The sequence below is a fragment of the Heptranchias perlo genome, chromosome 35 (assembly GCF_035084215.1).
Source record: "Heptranchias perlo isolate sHepPer1 chromosome 35, sHepPer1.hap1, whole genome shotgun sequence".
In the NCBI taxonomy this organism is placed as follows: Eukaryota; Metazoa; Chordata; class Chondrichthyes; order Hexanchiformes; family Hexanchidae; genus Heptranchias; species Heptranchias perlo.
The window spans coordinates 13825900-13850038 of NC_090359.1; the positions used below are offsets into that span (position 1 = coordinate 13825900).

At 49.0% G+C, this 24139-nt stretch overlaps 2 protein-coding genes across 4 annotated transcripts in view; both read right to left on the reverse strand.

Annotated features, from left to right (window-relative positions):
* LOC137302085 (CD209 antigen-like protein E) overlaps positions 1–13657 on the reverse strand; it is a 57414-nt gene extending 43757 nt beyond the window's left edge. For all 3 annotated transcript variants that reach the window (XM_067971771.1, XM_067971770.1, XM_067971769.1), the window contains exons 1-2: positions 13601–13657; positions 3080–3341 (exon numbers count right to left, since the gene is read on the reverse strand). In XM_067971771.1, the coding sequence (XP_067827872.1) occupies positions 3080–3167 (88 nt within the window). In that variant the 5' untranslated portion in view covers positions 3168–3341; positions 13601–13657. The remainder of the gene's footprint in view (positions 1–3079; positions 3342–13600) is intronic.
* A 5344-nt stretch (positions 13658–19001) lies between these two features.
* On the reverse strand, positions 19002–19684 carry LOC137302253 (zona pellucida sperm-binding protein 3-like). The gene is made up of 4 exons (XM_067971903.1): positions 19609–19684; positions 19405–19526; positions 19199–19333; positions 19002–19120 (listed from the first exon to the last, which is right to left on the reverse strand). Exons 1-4 carry the CDS (start codon positions 19635–19637, stop codon positions 19002–19004), a joined length of 405 nt encoding a protein of 134 aa, XP_067828004.1. The 5' UTR covers positions 19638–19684.
* Positions 19685–24139: the final 4455 nt, after the last annotated feature.

Here is a 24139-nt window from a genome sequence, read left to right on the forward strand (position 1 = left end):
GTTCCAGGATTTTGACCCAGCGACGATGAAGGAACGGCGATATATTTCCAAGTCGAGATGGTGTGTGACTTGGAAGGGAACGTGCAGGTGGTGTTGTTCCCATGTGCCTGCTGCCCTTGTCCTTCTAGGTGGTAGAGGTCGCGGGTTTGGGAGGTGCTGTCGAAGAAGCCTTGGCGAGTTGCTGCAGTGCATTCTGTGGATGCTACACACTGCAGCCAAGGTGCGCCGGTGGTGAAGGGAGTGAATGTTTTGGGTGGTGGATGGGGTGCCAATAAAGCTGGGTGCTTTGTCCTGGATGGTGTCGAGCTTCTTGAGTGTTGTTGGAGCTGCACTTATCCAGGCAAGTGGAGAGTATTCCATCACACCCCTGACCTGTGCCTTGTAGATGGTGGAAAGGTTTTGGGGAGTCAGGAAATGAGTCACTCGCCTCAGAATACCCAGCCTCTGACCTGCTGTTGTAACCACATTATTTATGTGGCTGGTCCAGTTAAGTTTCTGGTCAATGGTGACCCCCAGGATGTTGATGGTGGGGGATTCGGCGATGGTAATGCCGTTGAATGTCAAGAGGAGTTGGTTAGACTCTTTCTTGTTGGAGATGGTCATTGCCTGGCACTTGTCTGGCGCGAATGTTACTTGCCACTTATCAGCCCAATCCTAGATGTTGTCCAGGTCTTGTTGCATGCGGGCACGGACTGCTTCATTATCTGAAGGGTTGCGAATGGAACTGTAACCCATGTTCTTCCAAGTGACAGTTAACTTTGTCTCGGGTTATTGTCTCTAAACGTCTCACCACCACGGACTTTAGGCTGACTGGTCTGTAGCTAGCGGGTTTACCTCTCTCCCCTTTTTTGAAAAGGGGTGTAACATTTACAACCCTCCAGTCTTTCTGGTACCATTCCCATATCCAAGAAGGATTGACAGATTGTGGCCAGAGCCTCTGCTATTTCCACCCTTACTTCCTTCAGCAACCTAGGATGCATTCCATCCGGACCGGGTGACTTTTCTACCTTGGGCGCTGCCAAACTTTTAAGTACCTCCTCTTTATCTATTTTTATCCGATCTAATTCTTCTAGCCCTCCTCCTTCACTGTAACATTGGCACCATCCTCTTCTTTGGTGAATCCAGATGCAAAGTATTTATTTAGAACATCAGTCATTCCCTCTGACTCCACACGACAATTTAATTTTTGGTCCTTAATCAACCCGACCTTTCCTTTGACTATACATTTGCTCTTTATGTGTTTGTTTCCCACTAATCTTTCCTCAAATATTATCTTTGCCCCTCTTATTTCCTTTTCCAGTTCTCCTCTGCTCTCTTTGTATTCAGCTTCATTCTCTACTGTATTGTGAAACTGACATTTATCATAAGCCTCCTTTTTCTGTTTCCTTTTAACTTCTATTTCTTTAGTCACCCAGGGAGCTCTGGTTTTGGATGCCCTTCCTTCCCCCCTCATTGAAATGCATCCATTCTGTACCCGAACTATCTCACCTTTGAAGATTTCCCATTGCTCATTTACTGTTTTATCTGCCAATCTTTGTTTCCAATCCACCTGGGCCAGATCCATTTTCAACTCACTGAAATTCACCCTCTTCCACTTGAGTATTTTCACCATTCGTTTTTCCTTGTCCTTTTCCACAGCTACTCTAAACCTAATAATATTGTGATGACAATTTCCCAAATGCTCTCCCACTGAAACTTGCTCCACTTGCCCCACTTTATTCCCCAGAACTAGATCCAGCACTGCTTCCTTCCTCATTGCACTGGAAACATACAAGAAAGTTATCTTTTACACATTTCAGGAATTCCTTCCCCTCTTTGCCCTTTACACTGTTTCTTCCCGAGTCTATGTTCGGATAATTGAATTCCCCCATTGTCACTACTCTATTGCGTTAACATCTATCTGAAATTTGCTCCATCTCCTTCCCACTATTTGGTGGTCCACAGTAAACACCCAGCAGTGTAACAACTCCTCTGTTTTTCCTTATCTCTCGCCAAATAGATTCTGTCCTCGAAACCTCAAACACACCATCCCTTTCCAGGGCCGTAACAGTATCTTTGATCAATTCTTATTTGCAAAATATGAATTTTAATGAAACAGTCGTGAAATAATCAGCAGCTGGTAAGGAAAAAAATAAAACCTTCTCAGTAACGATGTTGCAACTTCCCTTTGTTCTCCTGATGCTCAGGAAACCTCTGTTCTAGACCATGACCATGTCGTCAAATCAGGAAGTCACTGCAGACCACAACAGTTATGTGAACCACCGATAGCGGCAGGTTCCTGGTTCTGTACATAAGTAACGTTCAAAACATGATGTTGAACAGGATAAGGTTCACATCAGTCACCAAAGGCTAGTGCTACTGATCCTGGGAGTGCAGAAATGAAAAGGCCATGGAAGGTTACAGGAGGACAACAGTATGCTTTGGCTCACTGAGAGCTAGCACTGCTCGAAATATAGTGCCAGGTTGAGTTACCATAGACACACACTAAAGAAAACAAATACATATGCGGATAGAAAAATCCACGATGTGCCTAAAATATCTCCCCCCTACTCCCGCAAAAAAACCCTCCTTTACCCTCACTTCAATCAGATCTGAACACTGTTTTATTGACATCGGTGATGTTTCTGGTCGCTGGCCCGAGCGGTCATTCTTCCTGTAGGAGCCGGTCAGTGAGCGTTGTCTGAATATTTAAGCCTGAGGGAATCCCGTCCAATGCAGCTCCCATTAGGGCCTCTCACCCACTGTTTCCTGCCAGAGTAACTGGATGGCAAACCCGCAGCTCCAATCCTCGCTCACCCTCCTCCCTAAAACGAGAGCCCTCCGATCCTTAATATTTCGCTGTCAGGACCGTGTCCCGGATCAGCAAACTCTGAGGAGAACAGGCTTCCTACCTGGAACCTCCGTGGCCCTTTGTGACTTCGGTGCCGCTCCGAAACTCTCAAGAATCTCAGAGATAAACTGGCACGAGTTCAAAAGGTGAGAATAAAATGGGACATTCCTGTCCGCAGAGCACCGCAGTGAAACTAAAATAACAGCCTGGTCACATTAAAGCTATTGACTGAACAGGTGGGTCAGGTACCTGCATTGCTGGGAGAAGGTGCTGGAAGTTGTTGCTTCAGAGAAGATTGAGAGAACCTCAGATCTGCATCAATTCCATGAGCTTCCATTCCACCGATCAGCCTGCAGCATCTGTGAAGCTGTATTGTTGAGGGGCGGTGTGATAGTGAACAGTGTCAGACAGGATGGGACGTTAGTCAGAGGCGGGGTTCACTATTTCTCCTTTTCTCTCCTTTGCTGAAGATGTGACGGGTTTTTGGAGGTTTTACAAGTGTCTCGAACATCTGTTGCAGCAGAGACCAGTTTTGTTTCATTGAATTATAACAGAACACGGTTATAATTATTAGATTTTACTTCATTATAAACATCATGGGGGGAGGATTTTACTTGAGCGGTGGCTCAAAACCAGCGGTCTGGTTTTTATCGCCCGTTCCAGGCCCCGCCCGATATACAGTTCTATTGGCCTCGATATTAAACCCCCCGCCCACCCTCCCACGACCGGCGGAAGAGGGTCTGGGGATTGGGGGGGGGGGTTTAAAAATCAAGTAATGGGGAACGTGTCCCCACCCCGCTGCGTAAACACCAGTTGTCGGTTTCACGGTGGTGGGTTTCATGGCGTCCAAGCAGCCCAACATGGACTCCTCATTAACATATAAATAGAGGCATAGAGCACAAAAGCAAGAAAGTTAAGTTGAACCTTTATGAAACACTGGTTCGGCCACAACTGGAGTATTGGGCTCGATATTAGGAGGGCGGCGGGTTCTCAGCGGGGGGTCGACTGAGCGCGTGGGTAACGCACCCGGTGAAATCAGTGTGCTCTGCACGGAATCGCAGGCTAATTGGAGCCACTTACCTGTGCTCACAGGTTTCCCACTGCAAAGCTGCGCGTCGGGCGGACTGCGCATGCGCAGCAAGGTCTGTCAGCTGGAGGAGCTCTATTTAAAGGGGCAATCCTCCACTGACTGATGCTGCAGAAAATAGAAAAAATTACAGAATGGAGCAGCCCAGGGGGAAGGCAGCTCCCAGTTTAATGATGCTTCACACCAGGTATCAATGGATGGGGTGGGGAGGAGGGGGAGGACAGAGATCTTCCCCACGGCGGGCGGGAGGAAGCAGCCTGCTTCTGCCACCAGGAAGGCCTGGCTCGAGGTGGCAGAGGAGGTCACCAGCACCACCAACATATCGCCCACCTGCATACAGTGCAGGAGGCGCTCCAATGACCTCAGTAGGCCGGCCGAAGTGAGTACACTTACTCATTCCCCTCCCCTCTGTCTGCCACATCACCGCCCCCACCCCACATCTCCTTCTGCACAGCCAACACTACTCTGTCACATCACCCCTCACACCCACTCAAACCTCATCCTCATCTTACCTGCACTTACTCACCTCCCAGTACTCATCCCGCCACTACCACTCAACCCAATCCTCATATAATATCATGGCTCTATCTCATACTCACCCTCTCGTGCATCTCTTTCACGGTCAGCTTCACTCAACCTGCCACTACCTGTGCTGCAGCCACAGGGCATGCATCACATATGTGCAGTAGGAAGCGTAAGGCAAACGTGTCGTGAGCATGAAGGGGAAGCACAAGGGTGTTTGAGGGTTTGTCATGGTGTTTACCGATATTTAATTTCTGATCAACTCACATAACATATTATATTATATTGTCACCATTACTGCCACGTCTTTGCGAATCTTGTCTGGTTTGTGCAATAATGCCCTTTCCTGAGGATCACTAAGACCCGCAACTGATGCCACCCATTGTGTCACTGCAGATTGGGTGTAGGTGTATTTGCAGGGCTCTTTTGTGCAGATGACTGAGAGATGTCGGCGATGTCCCCGGTGGCACCCTGGAAAGATGCGGAGGAGAAGTTGTTGAGGGCAGTGGTGACTTTGACAGCGACAGGTAAGAAGATGGTGCTCGGGCCAGCCGGGAGCAGCTCGGCATGAAGGAGGCTGCAGATGTCGAGTGACTCTGAGCCTCCGTGTGCACTGCTGCTCAGAGAGGTCCAGGAAGCTGAGCCTCGGTCTGTGGACCCCGTGGCGAGGGTAGTGCTCTCTGCGACGCATCTCTCTCTGCGGTTGCCCTCCCTCCTGCTGTGCAAGTGGATGTGTCACAGCACTGTGTTGTGGAGCTCCACGTGTCAGAGGTGGATGGCGTGGCTGGTGATGCTGTTCGCCCTCCGAGGAGGTCATGACTGCAGCTACGGCGGCCCCACAGCTGGAAGATGTACATTTGAGGGGGTCCGCAAGGTCGGTAAATGTGTCTGGACACCGGGGTAAGTGAGCAAGTTGGTGAATTTTATTGTTAGGAGGGTGGTGGAGGCCAAACTTTGTCCAAAGTGACAGAGTGGCCTCCTACAATGAGTGAGGGTCTCCCCCCTCACCTGTCAAATGGACCTTTGCAGCTGCCACAGGCTGATGGCTGCAACACGTCCATTTGAACTGGGAGTGTTTCCCCCAGTACGGGAAACAGTCTCAGTTAATTTCAAAATCCCATCCCTCCTAAAATATCAGGTCAATCAGGTCTGTAAATGACCTGAAGTACCTGTTTAAGTACTTTAAATGGCACCCCGCCGGCTTTAATTGCCGGCGGGAGTCCCACATGCGGGGGCTGCGTGGGCATGTCAGCGCGTCACTGGGGAACCCGGAAGTGGGTTGGAGCCGGGCTCCAGACCCGCCCCAGGAATCCCCGATTTCCGCAGCACCCCCCCCCCCCCGCCACAAATGCACCCGATCACGGGTGCGAAAATCGAGCCCATTTTGTCCACTGAACTTTAGGAAGGCTGTAAAGGCCTTAGAGAGGGTGCAGAGAAGATTTACTTGAATGGTTCCAGGGATGAGGGGCTTTAGTTACATCAATAGACTGGAAAAGCTGGGTTTGCTCTCCTTGGAACAAAGAAGGTGGAGAGGAGATTTGATAGAAGTGTTCAAAATCATGAAGGGTTTCGACAAAGTAAATAAAGAGAAACAATTCCCAATGGCGGAAGGGTCCAGAAGAGAGGACACAGATTTAAGGTGATTGGCAAAAGAACCAAAGGCGACATGAGGAAAAACTTTCTTAAGCAGCTATGACCTGGAATGCGCTGCCTGGAAGGGTGTTGGAAGCCCTTTCAATCGTGGCTTTCAAAAAAGGAATTCGATAAATACTTGAAGGGAAAAATTTGCAGGGCTGCGGGGAAAGAGCAGGAGAATGGGACGAACTGGATTGCTCTTACAAAGAGTCAGCACGGGCTCGATGGGCCAAATAGCCTCCTTCTGTGCTGTAACCAATGTATGATTCTGTGATTCAATGAGAAACAGCTGGGCATCGTCAGTTCTACATGGGGAATCTGACACTGTGTTTTCAGTTGATGTCACCGATGGGCAGCATGAAGATGAGAAACAGGAGGGGGCCAATGATAGATCCTTGGGGGACTCCAGAGGTAACGGTTCAAGAACGGGAAGAGAAGCCATTGCAGGCGATTCCCTGGCTATGACTGGATAGATAGGTATGGAACCAGACGATGGCAGTCCCACCCAGCTGGACAACGGAAGAGAGGCATTGGAGGAGGATGGTGTGGCCAACTGTGTCATAGGCTGTAGACAGGTCGAGCAGGATGAGGAGGGATAGTTCACCACGGTCACAGTCACAGAGGATGTCATTTGTGACTTTGCTGAGGGCTGTTTCAGTGCTGTGGCAGGAGTGGAAACCTGATTGGAGGGATTCAAACATGGAACATAGTAACAGGAGTAGGCCATTCAGCCCCTCAAGCCTTTCAATTCGATCATAGCTGATCTGTATCTTAACTCCATCAACCAGCCTTAGTTCCCTAACCTTTAATACCTTTGCCGAACAAAAATCTATCAATCTCAACATCTTTTTGGTGGAGAGTGTTCCAGATTTCCACCGCCCTTGATGTGAAGAAGTCATTTCTGACATCAGCCCTGTACGGCCTACCTCTAATTTTAAGGTTATGCCCCCTTGTTCTGGACTCCCCGTCTGCCCCGCCCCCCACCAGAGGAAATACTTTCTCTCTATCTACCCTATCAACTCCTTTGATCATCGTGAACACCTCAATTAGATCACCCCTTAATCTTCTGTACTCAAGGGAATACAGGCCTAATCTATATAACCTGTCCTCAATATTAACCCTTTTAGACCCGGTATCATTCTGAATCTGTGCTGCACCCTCTCCAAGGTCAATACATCCTTCCTGAGGTGCGCTGCCCAGAGCTGAATGCAGTCCTCCAGATGGGGTCTAACCATGGCACTCGACAGCTATAACATAACTTCCAACCCTTTGCATTCCAGCCCTCTTGAGATAAAGGCAAACATTTAAATTATTTTTAATACCTGTCCACTAAATTTTATTGATTTTCGCACTTGGATCCCTATATCTCTCTGCCCATCCACAGATCCTAGCTTCTCACCATTTAGATAATACTCTGATCTATCTTTCTTAGGGTCAAAGTTGATGAGCCTGTACTTTCCCACGTTGAATTCCATCTGCCAATGTTTTTCCCACTCACTTAATCTATCAATGTCCTTTTGCAACTTTCTGTTCCCATCTGCACTATTTAGTGCGACCTAACTTAGTGCCGTCAGCAAACTTAGATATACGGCTCTGTATTCCTTCATCCAAGTCATTTATAAATACAATGAAAAGCTGAGGCCCCAGTTCAGATCCCTGTGTGACATCACTAGTCACATCCTGACAATTTGAGCACATACCCATTATCTCTACTCTGTTTCCTACCTCCTGACCAATTCCCGATCCAAGCCAATGAGTTGCCACCAATCCCACGCGCTCTCACTTTAGTTAACTTTCTCTTATGTGGAACCTTGTCGAATGCCTTCTGGAAGTCCATTTAAATATCAATAGATACTCCTTTATCGACCACTTTTGTTACCTCTTCAAAAAACTCAACTCAGTTCATTAAACATGACTTACCCTTTACAAATCCATGCTGGCTTTCTCCGATCAGCTCATATTTGTTCAAATGCTCAGTCACTCTGTCCCTAACAACAGATTCTAGTAACTTCCCCACTACTGACGTTGGACTAATAGGTCTGTAACTTCCTAGTTTATTTCCCCTACCCTTAAACAATGGAGTTATATTGGCAGTTTTCCAATCCAAGGGAACAATTCCTGAATCAAGAGAGTTTTGGAAGATCTTGAAGCATCAACAATTTCCTCACCTACACTGGGATGGAAACCATCGGGTCCTGGGGTTGTGGGAGAGATGGGCACAGATAACAGAAAAGATGGAGAGAGAGTCTGTGTGTATAATGGAATTGGTGGAGAGAGAGTCTGTGTGTATAATGGAATTGGTGGAGAGAGAGAGTCTGTGTGTATAATGGAATTGGTGGAGAGAGAGAGTCTGTGTGTATAATGGAATTGGTGGAGAGTCTGTGTGTATAATGGAATTGGTGGAGAGAGAGTCTGTGTGTATAATGGAATTGGTGGAGAGAGAGTCTGTGTGTATAATGGAATTGGTGGAGAGAGAGTCTGTGTGTATAATGGAATTGGTGGAGAGAGAGTCTGTGTGTATAATGGAATTGGTGGAGAGAGAGTCTGTGTGTATAATGGAATTGGTGGAGAGAGAGTCTGTGTGTATAATGGAATTGGTGGAGAGAGAGTCTGTGTGTATAATGGAATTGGTGGAGAGAGAGTCTGTGTGTATAATGGAATTGGTGGAGAGAGAGAGTCTGTGTGTACAATGGAATTGGTGGAGAGAGTCTGTGTGTATAATGGAATTGGTGGAGAGAGTCTGTGTGTGAGAGAGAAAAGAGGAGGCAGAATCTGAGAGAAGGGGAGAGAGTGTATGAGTGAAAGAAGGGACAGAGAGCTTGTGTGTCAGAGCGAAGGGGACAACAAGTCAGGGTGTATGAAAGAGGTGATTTTAAACCCCAAGAACGGGTGGGTTGTGGGCGGGTGGGAGTTGAAAGTAGTTTTTTGGGTCATGACCGCAACTCGGCTTTATTTCTGGGTTGAGCGTCAGCGTGTAAAAGTACAGGCTTCCCATTGGGGATGCAAAGTCCGAAAATTTTGCGGTGGCGACCCAAAAACACAACTATTTTCAACTCCCACCAGTCCCCAACCGGCCGATTCTTGGGGTTTAAAATCAACCCCCTAGGTGTCTGTGCAAGAGATGGGAGAGAGAATCTGTGTATAAAGGAGGAGACCGAGGACCTGAGTACAACAGTGTGAGATAGTGAGTCTCAGAGAGTCTGTGTATGAGGGAGTGAGTCTCAGAGAGTCTGTGTATGAGGGAGTGAGTCTTTGAGACAGACTCTCAGAGAGTCTGGATGTGGATGAGGGACAGTCTGAGAGGTAGGGTGGGAGGGAGATATGGGGCCCGCTATTAGGAGGGAGGAGGGTTGGCAGTGGGGGGTCGACTGGGCGCGTGGGTAACCCGCCCAGTGAAATATGTGGGTTTGGCACGCGATCGTAAGTAAATTGAAGCCAATTACCTTGGCTTCTGGGTTTCATGCTGGAAAGCTGCACAGTGGGCGGACTGCGGACCCGCATCATACGCTGTCAGCTGGAGGAGCCCTATTTAAAAGGGGCAATCCTCCACTGACTGATGCCGCAGAAAATAGGCCCAGGGGGAAGGCTGCTCCCAGGTTTAACGATGCCTCACTCCAGATCTTACTGGATGGGGTGAGGAGGAGGAGGGAGATCTTCCACCCGGCGGACGGGAGGAAGTGGCCTGCCTCTGCCACCACGAAGGCCTAGCTCAAGGTAGCAGAGGAGGTGACCAGCACCACCAACATATCGCCCACCCGCATACAGTGCAGGAGGCGCTTCAATGACCTAACCAGGTCAGCCGAAGTGAGTACTCTTACTCATTCCCCTACACTCCGTCTGCCAATCACCGCCCCCACCCCACATCTCATTCTGCACTGCCAACACTTCTCAATCACAATACTCCTCACACCCACTGAACCCTCATCCTCATCTTACATGCACTTCCTCACTTCCCCAGTATTTATCTCACCACTACCACTCAACCCAATCCGTAAACAATCTCATGGCTCTGTCTCATACTCACCCTCTCATGCATCTCTTTCACGGTCAGTCTTGCCCCACCTGCCACTACCTGTGCTGCAGCTACAGGGCATGTATCATGTATGTGTAGTTGGAAGCATAAGGCAAACGTGTCGTGAGCATGAAAGGGATGCACAAGGATGTTTGAGGGTTTGTCATGGTTTTTACTTATATTTGATTTCTGATTAACTCACATTACATATTATATTGTCATCACTACTGCTACATCTTGGCCATTCCTGACTGGCTTGTCCAACCAGGCCCTTTCGTCAGGTTCTCCATAAACACCCTGGATGCCACCCATTGGGTCACCCTACAGTGGGTGTCTGTGTAGTTGCATGACTACTTTGTGCAGGTGCCTGTTGCGCAGCACTGTGTTGTGTAGCTCCATGTGGCAGAGGTGGACGGCGTGCCTGGCGAGGCTAGTGATGTTGCTCGTCCTCCAATGGAGTGATGAATGCAGCGATGGAACCCCCCACCACCATCCTGACGCTGTGAGTGTGAGGGGGTCCGCAAAGTAGGCAAATGTGTTTGGACAGCAGAGTTTAGGGTATGATGTAATAATTATGAGTGTGGATACAACGGTGTGGCAGACAAAACTTTGTCTGAGGTGGCAGAGTGCCCTGCTGCAATGAATGAGGTATTCCCCCCAACTCTCAAGGAATCCTCTGCATCTTTCAATGGCTGCTGACTGAAACACATCTGCAACAACAGGGAGTATTTCCCACAGCATGGGAAACACGCTGAGGATAGTCCAAAATCACATCCCTGCTAAAATCTCTTCCCAATGAGGTGTGTCAACGACCTCAAGTACCTCCCTAACTATCTAAACTGTCATCCCGCCGGCTTTAATTGGCGGTGGGAGGCCCGCACGCGGGGGCTGCGCACGCACCGATTCGCGTCATTGGGGAAACTAGAAGGGGGCAGGTTGGAGCCGGGCTCCGGACCTGCTCCGGGATTCCCCAATTTTAGGAACCCCCCGCCACGAACGCACCCGATCGGTCATCCTAAAATTGACCCCATGGTGTGTGTATATAAGAGTGAGAAAGGAAAAGAGAGGATACGGGAGACAAGGGAGAGAAAGTCTGTGTGTATGAAAGAGAGGAAAGGGGAAGAGAGTCTGTTTGTGTATGAGAACTGAGGGATAGAAATATGAGAAGTTGGAGAGGAGAAATGAGAGAGAGGGAGAGAGAGGGGATGGGTAAAGGACAGAAAATTGAGAGTCGTGGTTAACAGATGTTTCTTGCACTGGAAGGGTTCAAACCGTGGTGATCCCCGGGGTCAGTGTTGGCACCATTGCTTTTCTCAATATCTGTGGATAGAAATGATCTGGACCTGGGTGTAGGGGGCACAATGTCAAAATTTGCAGCTGCCACAAAGATAAGGAGGGAGATTAACCATGAAGATGATTGTCAACAAATTCAGGAGGAGGCAGACAGGTGAGAAGATTGGGCAGGTAGATGTGAGATAGAATTTAATGGGAAGAGATGTGAGGTGAGGAGAATAAGGAGAGGAAATAGACACTATACTGTAAAACTGTAAAAGGAGTAGAGGAGCAGAGAGATTTAGTGATTCAGATACACAAATCTTTAAAAGTGGGAGGACAAGTTGATAAAGCTGTTTTACAAAAAAAAACCATGGGATCAGAGGATTTATAAATAGGGGCATAGAGTATAAAAGGAAAGAGTTAATGCTACACCTGGACAAATCATTGGTTAGGTCACAGTCAGAATACTGTGTCCAGTTTTTGGTGCATTACTTTAGTAAGAATGTCGCGGCCATGGAGAGGGGCAGAAGAGATTCACTAAGATGATCCCAAGGATGAGAGTCTTCACATAACTTTTCATGAGAGCAGAGAAGTTTAAATAAGATCAGAGAGTGGGGATCAAAATTATGAGGGGATTTTGATAAAGTAAATGAGGGATATCTATTTCCACCAGTTTGTGAGTCGGTAACTGGAGGGCATCAAATTAAGACCAAAAGAATGAAGTGAGAGGTTGGTTTTCTTTTTGATGCAGAGGGTTGTTCGGACAATGGAATGTCCGACCAGAAACACCGAGGGAAGCAGAATTTAAAAAGGAAGTGAATAAATATCTGAAAAAGAAAACCTTGAAAGGCCTTCGATAAGGTATCGCATGTGGACTCATGACCAAGGTCAGAGCTTGTGGAGTCAGGGGACAGGCAGCAGAATGGATAGCAAGCTGGCTACAAAACAGAAAACAGAGAGTAGGGATGAAAGGTAGTTACTCACACTGGTAAAAGGTGTGAAGTGGTGTTCCACAAGGATCGGTGCTGGGAACACTGTTGTTCACCATTTGCATAAATGATTTGGACTCAGGAATCGGGAGTACAATTTCAAAATTTGCTGACGACACCCAATTGGGAGGTACAGTTAATACTGAAGAGGACTGCGACAAAATACAGGAAACCATTAATAAATTTGCAAAATGGACGTGTAATTGGCAAATGAATTTCAATGTAGATAAGTGTGAGGTGGTACATTTTGGTCGGAAGAATAAGGAGGCCGCATACTGCTTGGATAATAAGAGTCTAAATGGGGTAGAGGAGCAAAGGAATTTCGGGGTACAGGGACACAAATAATTAAAAGTAGCAAAGCAGGTTAATAAGGCATTAAAAAAGCAAACAAGGCACTTGGGTTCATATAAAAATGATACAGAGGCACCGGAGAAGGTGCAAAAAAGATTTACTAGGATGATACCAGAACCGAGAGGTTAAACCTATCAGGAAAAAGTGAACAGACTGGGGCTCTTTTCTCTACAAAGGAGAAGGCTGGGGGAGGGGGGGGACTTGATAGAGGTTTTTAAGATTATGAAAGGGTTTGATCGGGTAGAGGTGGAGAAGAAGTTTCCACTTGTGGGGGAGACCAGAACTTGGGGCCATGAAAATAAAATAGTCACTAATAAATCCAGTAAGGAATTCAAAAGGAAATTATTTACCCAGAGAGTGGTTAGAATGTGGAACTTGCTAACACATGGAGTAATTGAGGCAAATAGCATAGATGCTTTTAAGGGGAAGCTGGATAAGTACATGAGGGAGAAAGGAACAGAAGGATATACAGATAGGGATAGATGAAGAGAGGTGTGAGGAGGCTCGTGTGAAGCATAAACACCAGCACAGACCAGTTGAGCCGAATGGCCTGTTTCTGTGCTGTAAATTCTATGTAATTCCAAAGAGTCCATAAATACGGAGAATAAAAGTGGGCCCAGCACTGACCCCTGGGGTAACCACTTCCAACCCTTCTCCAATCACTTCCACACCGCCTGAGGAAGGGGAAAGCCCCCGAAATCTTGTGGAATTAAAAATAAAATCGTTGGACTATAACTTGGTGTTGTAAAATTGTTTACAATTCTCCAATCTCAGCAACTCCCATTAACCCGGACCCTCTGTTTCCGGTCCCCAGACAACTTTCTCCCCGCACTTTTCCATTTCCTTTTAAACGGCCCACCTGAACAGACTGGACATTACCCCGGGGATCCCCCAGTTACCTTCACACCGTTGCTCGCCATGTCCCTGATTTCACTTGACATCCTTCACAGTCTCATTGAATTGTCTTGGTGCCTCCCGGCCGTGTGAACATCCAAAGAGATTTCCAGTCGGCCTCAAGTATTTTCCAACAGATTGATTCAAATCCGGTGCGGTTTTCCTCAAAACTCCTGGAAGTTCAGGCACGAATTCTCCTGTGGAAGAAAGTCACATCATGTTACGGGACGGAAGAATTAACGACCCTTCTGAAGTACTCGGTGTCGGCCTTGGCTCATTTGTCGCACTCTCTCAACTCTAGAATCATAAAGGTTGTGGGTTAAAGCTCCCCTCCAGAGACCTGAGCACAAAATCTAGGCTCACACTCCAGTGCAGTACTGAGGGAGTGCTACACTGTCGGAGGTGCCGTTTTTCAGATGAAATATTAAACCGAGGCCCCGTTTGCCCTCTCAGGTGGCTGTAAAAGATCCCATGACACTATTTGGAAGAAATGCAGGGGAATTCTCCCCAGTGTCCTGGCCAATATTTATCCCTCAACCAACATCACTAAAACAGATTATCCGGTCATTATCACATTGTTGTTTGTGGGATCTTGTTGTGCAAGAAATGGTAGCCCACTTTACAACAGTGACGTTATTTCCAAAGCCCCCGATTGGCTGCGAAGATTTGGGACACGAGGATGTGAAAGGCGCTGGAGAAATGCAAGATCCTCCCTCCCCCTATCCGGGGCCGCCCTTCCCTCTAATCCCATTTCCCATCTCTCAAATTCGAGGACGCTGCAGGGCCCTTTAAGAGGCCTTGGGCCGATCTCCGGAGTCAGGGTCCTGAGTCAGGGTTCATCGACTGGGCTCTTTAGCGCTGAGTGGAGGATGGAGACGGTCTGTAACCTCTGACCCTGAATCCCAGGTGAGAATCCGCCAATCACGGGACCCATGATGCCACAGAAAGGATTGTGGCGTCATCCACCGCGTGACGGCCATGTTTGCGTGACGGTCACACTGCGCATGTGTGCCGTTAATTTACATAGAATTACATGGAATGTACAGCACAGAAACAGGCCATTCGGCCCAACTGGTCTATGACGGCGGTTGTGCTCCACACGAGCCTCTTCATCGAACCCGATCAGCATAACCTGCTGTTCCTTTCTCCCTCATGTGTTTCTTTAGCTGCCCTTTAAATGCATCTATGTTATTTGCCTCAACTACTCCTTATGGCAACACGTTCCACATTCTGACAATTCTTTGGGGAAAGAGGTTTCTCCCGAATTCCCAATTACATTTATTAGTGACGATCTTATATTGATGACCCCTTGTTTTGGTCTCCCCCACAAGCAGAAACATTTTCTCTACGTCTCCCCTATCAAACCCTTTCATTATCTGAAAAGACCTCGATCAGGTCACCCCTCAGCCTTCTCCTTTCTGGAGACAAGAGCCCCGGCCTGTTCAATCTTTCCTGATAACTCGATCCTCTCAGTTCTGGTACCATCCTTGTGAATCAGTTGGGTGTTATTGATTGATTGCTGTGATTTGTTTAGTGATTGATTATTGATTAGTTGGGTGTTATTGATTGATTGCTGTGATTTGTTGAGTGATTGATTATTGATTGCTGCTCTGCCCATACCTGATGTCTGTCAGGAGCCTGCAGTCAAAGGCTGCGTGTGCAGAGCCGCAGAAGGTCAGGGCCCAGGCGCGGATCCACATGGTTTTGGCGGAAGTTTTCTCTTCTTTGTTAAACGGTGCCTCGAACTCGAAAGACTGGAGTCGGCGGTGAGACTGGAGTCGGCGGGTGTCGCCATTCTCCGCCCAAGGCCGCAGCGGCTCACAGGCCTCGCCCGTCACCCCCAGCAACGGCCCCCCGCCCTCCCCCCGCCCCGTCGCCTCCAGCAACGAAGAAGAGCAGGGGAGTTCTCTCCGGTGTCCTGGCCAATATTTAATCCTCAACCAACACCTATAAACAGATTATCTGGTCATTTATCACATTGCTGTTTGTGGGATCTTGCTGTGCACAAAATGGCTGCCCACATTACAACAGTGACCTCATTTCCAAAGCTCCCCATTGGCTGCGAGGCTTTGGGTCGTCCTGAGGATGTGACAGGCGCTGGAGAAATGCAAGTTCCCCCTCCCCGGGGCCGCCCTCCGCTCTAATCCCATTGCCCGTCTCTCGATCCTGTCCCCGGGCTCGGGGACTCTCGGCCGGTCCAGGGCCCTTTAAGAGGGACGCGCCACACTGCGCATGTGCGCCGTTTATTTAAATCAAACCGCGCGATTCAAAGGAAAAGTGACGTCAGTTTCCGTCACAATAAAAACCGCTCGTTCTCAACCGAAAAAACGGAAAGTTTGTCTCGCGACACAACAGGAAGCGGCCGCTGATCCGGCGGGTGATGTGCGCATGTGCGAACATTCTCCCAGAGTGCAGCGCGGCCTGTCTCACAGATGGGGCCTTTTCTCCGCCGCTCTGCATTGTGGGAGATCCGGCCGCCATGACGGGACCGGGTCACCGAGTTCATCCAATCACAGGTGAAGCTTCCCGGATTGGTGGAACCGACAGAGTGCAGGTGGTCTGTGGAGCGAGAGAATCTCTGAGAAGAGGGGCAGCCAATTGGGGAAATCACAGGAGGTGGTGACCGGTCATAAACCCAATCGGTGAATGACGGATTGAACCAAGGAAAGGAATGAAGAAACTCGACTGGGACCTGTGGGAACAGGCGGACTAATAAATTTAACCCGTGTCCAGTTCAGGTCACCACATTACAGGAAAGATGGGATTGGACCAGAGAGGGTCCAGAGGAGATTTACAAGGATGTTCCAGGACTGGAGAATTTTAGCTGTGAGGAAGGATTGGATCGGCTGGAGTTGTTTTCATTGGAACAGAGGAGGCTGAGGGGGGATTTAATTGAGGTGCATAAAATTATTGGGGGCCACACAGACTGCATCACTTCAAGAAGGCAGCTCACCACCACCTTCATGAGGGCAATTGGGGATGGGCAATAAATGCTGCCCTGGCCAGCGACGCCCACATCCCATGAACAAATAAAAAAAGGATATTGAGGTCCTCTCTCCCTTAGCAGAGAGGCCAATAACCAGGGGGCATATATTTCAAGTAATTGGTAGAAGGATTAGAGGGGATCTGTGGATAATTTTTTTTACCCAGAGGGTGGTGTGGGTTTGGACCTTACTGGCTGAAAGGGTGGTCGAGGCAGAAACCCACATCGCTTTTTAAAAGTACTTGGATGTGCACTTGAAGTGCCGTCACCGACAAGGCTGCGGACCAACACCAAGAGTGCGATTAGGCTGGACAGCTCTTCTTCAGCTGGCACAGACACAATGGGCCGAATAGCCTCCTTCTGTGCTGTAAATTTCGATGATTCTATAACCCCTAGGGTCAAATGTAACATGGCAAAAGATACATGTTTATGGTTCAAAAAAATATCGTGACAGGGAGGGAGGGGACAATGTAGAGTTCTGCCCGAAAGCGTTGTTGACACAAACTCCATGAATTATTTTCAATGGGAATAATAGTATCGGGACCTTGGAACAGAGGAACATTAAATTGGATGAGAGGCGAGAGGAAAGTCACCTGTTTCTGTACTGTAAGATCCGAAGCTTCATTGAGAATGAATTCATGAAGCATTTCTACATAGTATTTTTTTTGCAACATTTTAAAAATATCCCACAGTAGTTCTCCTGGTCAGTATATCCAGTTTGTAAAGTCTCCCTGAAATGCTTATATGTAAATCAGACAACAGTCAGAAGAGGGTAGGATGGACCTACACTACACTTGAATGTATTGTCATCTATTGAGTTTAAAGTTTCCGAATACTATTTATCAATAGTGTGAGGAAGCTCAGAGTGAAAGTGAGGAGGGGCCGTCTGACTGCAGGTTCCACTGGAAAAAAAAATCACCTTCAGTGTGTACAGTGAGCAGAAATGAATTGCTATTATTAAAAGTTCCCACTAACTCATTGTTATTCTACTTCAACAGAACAAGCCTGGATCTCCTGCTATGTTTAAACACTAAACTTCAGTGATTATAGCTCAAGTAAAATATTACCATGATTTGATTTAAATGGAGAAGTGGTTTCCACCTGCCAAAGAATGTTGTCTGAAGCGGGTGTTTACTGCTAACAGCTCCCATCCTGTTTAATAGACCCCCTGAATGTCTGATTTAACAAAAAGAAAAACACAGCTCAATAAAGTTCAACATTCTCTTATTAATCTGAAGACCATTTTATGAACAAATTTCAGGATTTCACAAGGGTGTCCCAGACATGGATTGGACCCAATTCACTGTAAAGTTATAAAAACACAGCCAGTTTAGCGACCAGGGGACAGAACCTAAAAATTAGAATCAGGACTTTCAGGAGTCAAGTTATGAGACACTTCTACACGCAAAGAGTGGGAGAAGTTAGGAACACTCTTCCACAAAGGGCAGTTGATGCTAGCTCAATTGTTAAATCTATTACCTCAGCTTAAAATTTTGTTGAGCAAAACAAGGTAAGGGATATGACGAAGGCAGGTATATGGAGTTATGTCACAGATCAACCATGATCTCATTGAATGGTGGACCAGGCTCGAGGGGCTAAATGGACTACTCCTGATCCAATGACCACCCCTCAAATACAGTGAATGATAAACAATGTAATTTGAAAATAGGACTAACGACTTACAATACAATCCTGAGGGCCTGTCGTGAGGGGAAGCTGAGGATAAAGAAACTTCAATCTGTGCTCAAGATGACAGGTGAAATTCATATCCAACAGAGTTAAATCACAACCGCTGGGCTCCCCGTCCCTCACATTCTCACTGTGCCTGTACCCACTGGGCACAACATTGCCCCCCGTGTACATTAACCATTACACTGAACATTTGAAATCTACCTGGAGCCCCACCCCCACTAAACAAGAATCTTTACACCAGGGGCAGAGATATTCAATCTTGGAGGAGAGTTCCAAGTCCACTGACTTTCAATCCGATTGGTGTTTGGACAATTAGCTCCAAAAGGGGAAGTTTAACTGGAGTTTGGAGCCCGTTTTGGATTCGAGCGATCAATGGCCACGGGACACCAAGGGAATGATTGGGCCGTCAACCAGCCAGCACCAGTACCTCAGGCCAGTCCCACTGTCCCTTCAGAGTTCATTGACCTGCACAATGAGGGCCTGGCAAGCTTTCACCCATTGCTGCAGCCATCCCTGGACAGGGCCTGGATACACTATTACCAGCCATTCTGCCACTACTTACATGGACCCATTAAAACCCATTTCACTAACAGGAGGAACTGTGGAGGAGTGCGGAGTGTTACTAACAGAATTGAGCACTCGTTGCATGCTGATTGGAACCAGATAATGAAAAATGAGCAACCAGCCATTAGAAGATACAAGTAGTCACTGCTTTATTGGTCATTTGATAACTAGTTGAATTGGGTTTGCTTGTGTTTCCTGTACAGGAACAAGGCGATCAAAGAAGCAGAGATCAGAGAGACAGCGGTCACAGTCAGGGCCAGGATCAGGACCACCTCAGTCTCCACACCTAAAAAGCAACAAGAAACCAATGGTTAGTGAAGGAAATACTGAGGAGAAAATGGAAACTAGCAGTCAACCAACTCACCACCCGGAGACCTCTCCTGCATCCTTTGCTCAACCTCATTAAGGGACTCAGTTGCCAGCTCTGTCACATCAGGATCCAGAATGACCAGGGGTCCAAGTGAGGCTTCACCCTCCCACTTCAATTCAGCATCACTCTCTGCAATATCAAACATTCCAGTTAGAGAGGGTAAAGGGTGACCTCCAACATAGAGGGGATCAATGTCCTACCAGGTCCAGATGCAAGATCCCTCCTTCCTCTGGAATCAAGTCGGAATTCCCTCGTGGCACTACAGCTGCCCAGATGACAACAGGCACACACATCATTGGTAGATTCTTCTAATGGGGTCCAGCTAAACCAGAGAATCAGTTTATCAACCAGGTTGTCCATCACCCTTTAATACAACACATCCCTGAGCGAGAGAGGGAACTTACATATTCTGGAAAGTACAAGCTTTGTTCATTGAATCTCTCTGATCCACTGCAGCAACTTTCAGGTGACAGGTGATGAAAATCTGAGGGACACATTCAATACAAGTTGTTATTTAGTGACCTCCTCCCAACATGGGGAACCCAATGTTTGGCTTCCTCTTACCAAGGAACGGTCATCTCCAAAGAAGCGGAACGCATCCAGGTCAAACTGGAGTTTGTCCAGCTCACGTTCACCTCTTGGCAACACAAAGGTTGAAAAGGAGTCCTCAGCTTTGCTGTCCAGGAGGCAACTGAAGAAAGATTAAAAAAGGGACAAAGTGAATAAAGTGAACCTATTGAGACATAACCAGCTGGAGAAAGCAGAGAGCTCCTTACCCATGGTAGTCAATGATGTTGTATCTTGGGGTGGAATCCTTGTCTGGGCTCAATGTAGCTGCACAGCTGTCAATGTAGAGCTTCAAGGGCATGTGGTTGGTCATTGAAACAGAGGCCTCAATGTGAATGAGGTCACCCAGGTAGTAGACAGTCGAGGTGCGCTCTGTAAGCCAGTCATCTGAAGTACAAGAGGACAAGGGTTGGAGACAGTGGATGAAACTCCGAGTGGGAGACCACAGAAAAGCACTCCCCATCCACCCATCACATACCGTTCATAAGACGCAGTGAGAATGACAGAAGCCCTTCTCCAGACTTGGTCGAGCTGAATGGGATCCAGGTGGGCTTGATAGGGTCACTGCTCACATTGCCCTTCCTGGAAGGACAGGAGAGTAATTTCAGGACAACTTCAGAGAACTGCACCTGCTATAGACCTTATTTGCCACAGAGTAAAGTTTCTTACCTAAAATAATGGCACTCAATGGGAATGATGGCTCCATTCGTTCTCACAATGACAGATCCATGAGCATTTGGGGTGTGGTTCAGGTGGGTGGTGTAGACCAGGAAATCTCCAGCCATCTGAAAGACATCAGGTTAAGGAATGAAGAGCTGGTCTCATTGGACAAAAGCTATTTCTGGTCATTTTCCTGCCCTGTTAAGCAGCAGTTTGAGGGGTTTCAGCTGTTCCTCAATGACACATGATTGAAGCAGCTCCACCATTGGTTGAAGTTGCCTCGAGCAGCCTCTGTTCCTCTGCTCAGTCCACCTTCTATTACAGGGGACTTCAGGCCTGCAGTCAGAAACCCTGAAATGATTGGCACTGTCGGAATTGATGAGCATTCTTTCCCATGTAGAATAGAGCTTTCACCTTAAGGGGCTTCAAGTTAACCCTGATATGGAGCACAAAACAACATCACTTAAATCTCATCTGTGTCCGTGGAATCAAGGGGATTGGCAGGAGTAATAACCAAAAGTGGAGTTCCCCTTTAATACATTGTATCCCAATTATTATTCCACTTGTTTCATTTTTCAAGAGAAGTCTCAACAGGAACTTCCACATTGAACATTCATTGACCACAAGTTGAGGCAACAGGCCTGAATATCCACGAGAAGGCACGGAAAAGATAAATCAATTGAGGCACAAAAGAACAGACTGGTTTGGAGGAATGTCGGTAAAGGTTCAAGGTCAATAGAATTGAATCTCAGAGTTAGAGAGTAGTAATGACCCATTTAAGAAAGATGCAGTCCCTCAGTGACAAGTTAAAGTTCTTTTTAAATATAAAGCTAAGATTAACAGGTCAATATAAAGTAGTTGTTTCACACAGGGTGATATTTAACAGTGGGCAAGAATTTATACACTGATTTCATTCAGGGATCTCCTCAGTGGCTGGAGTTTCAGCCGACGTGAATGAATTCAGAGTGGGCAGTAAACGACACAGTGAAATTGGAGCAAGAATTGAGGAATCACATTACCTGCAATCTGCTGCCACATTTTTTTTTTTTCTTTTTTTTTTGTTTTAGCACTCTCCTCACAGGCCTCTCACTGGGAAGTTTTCTCTTTTTTTTTTGTTTTTGTGTATTAGGCCCCCCTTTTATAAGAAGGGGGGGGTGTGGGGTGTGCTTAAATACTAAAAACCAAATAAACCAAAACCAAGTGTTCAAATTAAAATTTTATTCTCCTCGTCCAGGATGCACTCCAGCCCCTGCGGTGCCCACCGGCCGCGGAAAGCCTCGAGCGTACCGGCAGACACCGCGTGCTCCATCTCCAGGGCCACCCGGGCGCGGAGCATTCCGCGGAATAGAGGCAGACAGGCCGAGCGACCGCCCCCACGGACCACGATCATCCTAGACCTGTGGATGGCCACCTTGGACAGGCCCAGGAGCAGGCCCGCGAGAACGTCCACCGACCTGCCCGCCCCCCTCCTCACCGGGCGGCCAAAGATCAGGAGCGTGGGACTGAAATGCAGCCAGAACTTGAGGAGCAGCCCCTTCAAATAGTGGAACAGGGGCTGCAGTCTCGCACACCCAGTGTACAAATGAAAAACGGACTCCTCCAGGCCGCAGAAAATGCAAGCGGCCTGGGTGTCCGTAAAATGGCGTAAACGCCTGTTGCACGGGACTGCTCCGTGCAACACCCTCCACCCCAGATCCCCAAAGTAACACGGGAGGACCCCTGTATAGAGAGCCTCCCACTGGGGACCCCCGTCTCCGCCGGACGGCAGGATGGTACGCCAGGGCGTGTCCGGGCGAGAGACGAGGGCGAGGAAGTGGATGGTGTGCAGGAGCAGCCCGTACAGGAAATCCCTCCGCGCGGTGTGAAACGGCACGGAGGGAATTTCCGAGAGACGGCTCAAGTTGTGAGGCGCGGCCCTCCGAGGGAGGTTCCGGGGTTTGGCGCCGAGGAGGAATTCCGTCCGAACGGGGGTCAGGTCGGACGGGATGGCTCCGCACGCCTGAGCCGCCTCCACACCCCGAGTGGAGTCAGGGCCGAGCGCCGATTTCAACGCCTGGATGGCGGCGGCCGCGTCCCCGGCACGCCACGAGGACATGCGAGCGGCGAGCGCCCACGGCTCGAGCCAACCCGACCTCCCGCCATCCAGGACGTCCCTGACTCTGGTTACCCGACCGGCCACAGCCCTCCGCTCCGTCAGCCACGAGCGGCTGAAGCCGACATCGCGGAGGAACGGATTCCCGAGCAGCGGCTCCTGCAGGACGGCCGCTACTCCCGACGGGCGAGAGCTCCGGCTGGAGGCGACCATGGTCCAGACCCTGAGCAGATCCTGGTACAAGACAGGCAGCTCCTGCAAAGACGTGCGGCCGCCCAGCAGCGAGACGAACAGGAGCTGCGTGTCGTAGTTCAGGCCGTGCACCTGGCGGAAAAAATACGTCGCCAGCGCACGCCATCTAAGAGGGCGCTCCGCGTACAGGTATCGCTGCAGCATCCGAAGGCGGAAAGTTGCCACCTGGGTGCGGACGCACACCAGCCCCTGACCGCCCTCCCTAAGCGGGAGACTCAGGACCGCGGCAGCGACCCAGTGCATCCCTTTGGCCCAGAAGTCGACGAACTTCCTCTGAATCTTGGCGACAAAATCAGGGGGGGGGGTCAAAGTGACCAACCGGTACCACAACATGGCGGCCACCAGCTGGTTTATGACCAGCACTCGACCCCTGTAGGATAACACTCGGAGCAGTCCTGTCCAGCGCGCCAGGCGAGCGGTGACTTTGGCCTCCAGCTCTACCCAGTTCGCCGGCCAGGCTTCCTCGGCAGGGCCGAGGTAGACTCCCAGGTACCGGAGGTGCGTGGTACTCCAGGCGAAAGCCCTGAGCTCCTCCGGCATGGAGTCCACCCGCCACTGACCCACCAGGAGTCCGGAACATTTCTCCCAGTTGATCCTTGCGGAAGACGCGGCAGAGTAGACCTCTTGGCACTCGCGCATCCTCCGCAAGTCAAGGGGATCCGTGACCACGAGGAGCACGTCGTCGGCGTAAGCCCAAAGGACGACCTCCACGTCCGGCTCGCGCAGATCCAGTCCCGACAACCTCTTGCGCAAGAGGCGCAGGAAAGGCTCCACGCAGACGGTGTATAATTGGCCGAACATGGGGCACCCCTGACGCACTCCTCTCCCGAAGCGAAGGGGCGCCGTCAAGGATCCGTTAACCTTAATCAGACACTCCGCGGCGGCGTACAGAAGTCGGATCCGGGCGACGAAATGCGACCCGAACCCGAAAGCGCGCAGAGTCCCGAATAGATACTCGTGATCCACCCTGTCGAACGCCTTCTCCTGATCTAAGGAAAGGAAGGCGACCGACAGACCAGCCCTCTGGGAATGGTGGATCAGGTCCCGGACCAGGTGGATGTTATCCTGGATCTTCCGGCCCGGGACCGTGTAGGACTGGTCGGGGTGGATCATGTGGGCCAGCACGGTGCCCAGGCGAGCAGACATCGCCCTGGCGAAGACCTTATAATCCGTGCTGAGGAGGGAGACCGGGCGCCAGTTTTTAAGGTTGCGGAGATCCCCCTTCTTAGGCAGCAGGACCATGACCGCCCTGCGCCACGAAAGGGGCATCTCCCCGGTTGCCAGACATTCCCCCAGGACCCGCGTGTAGTCGCCCCGCAGGACGTCCCAGAAGGCCCTGAGGAACTCCACGGTCAGCCCATCCA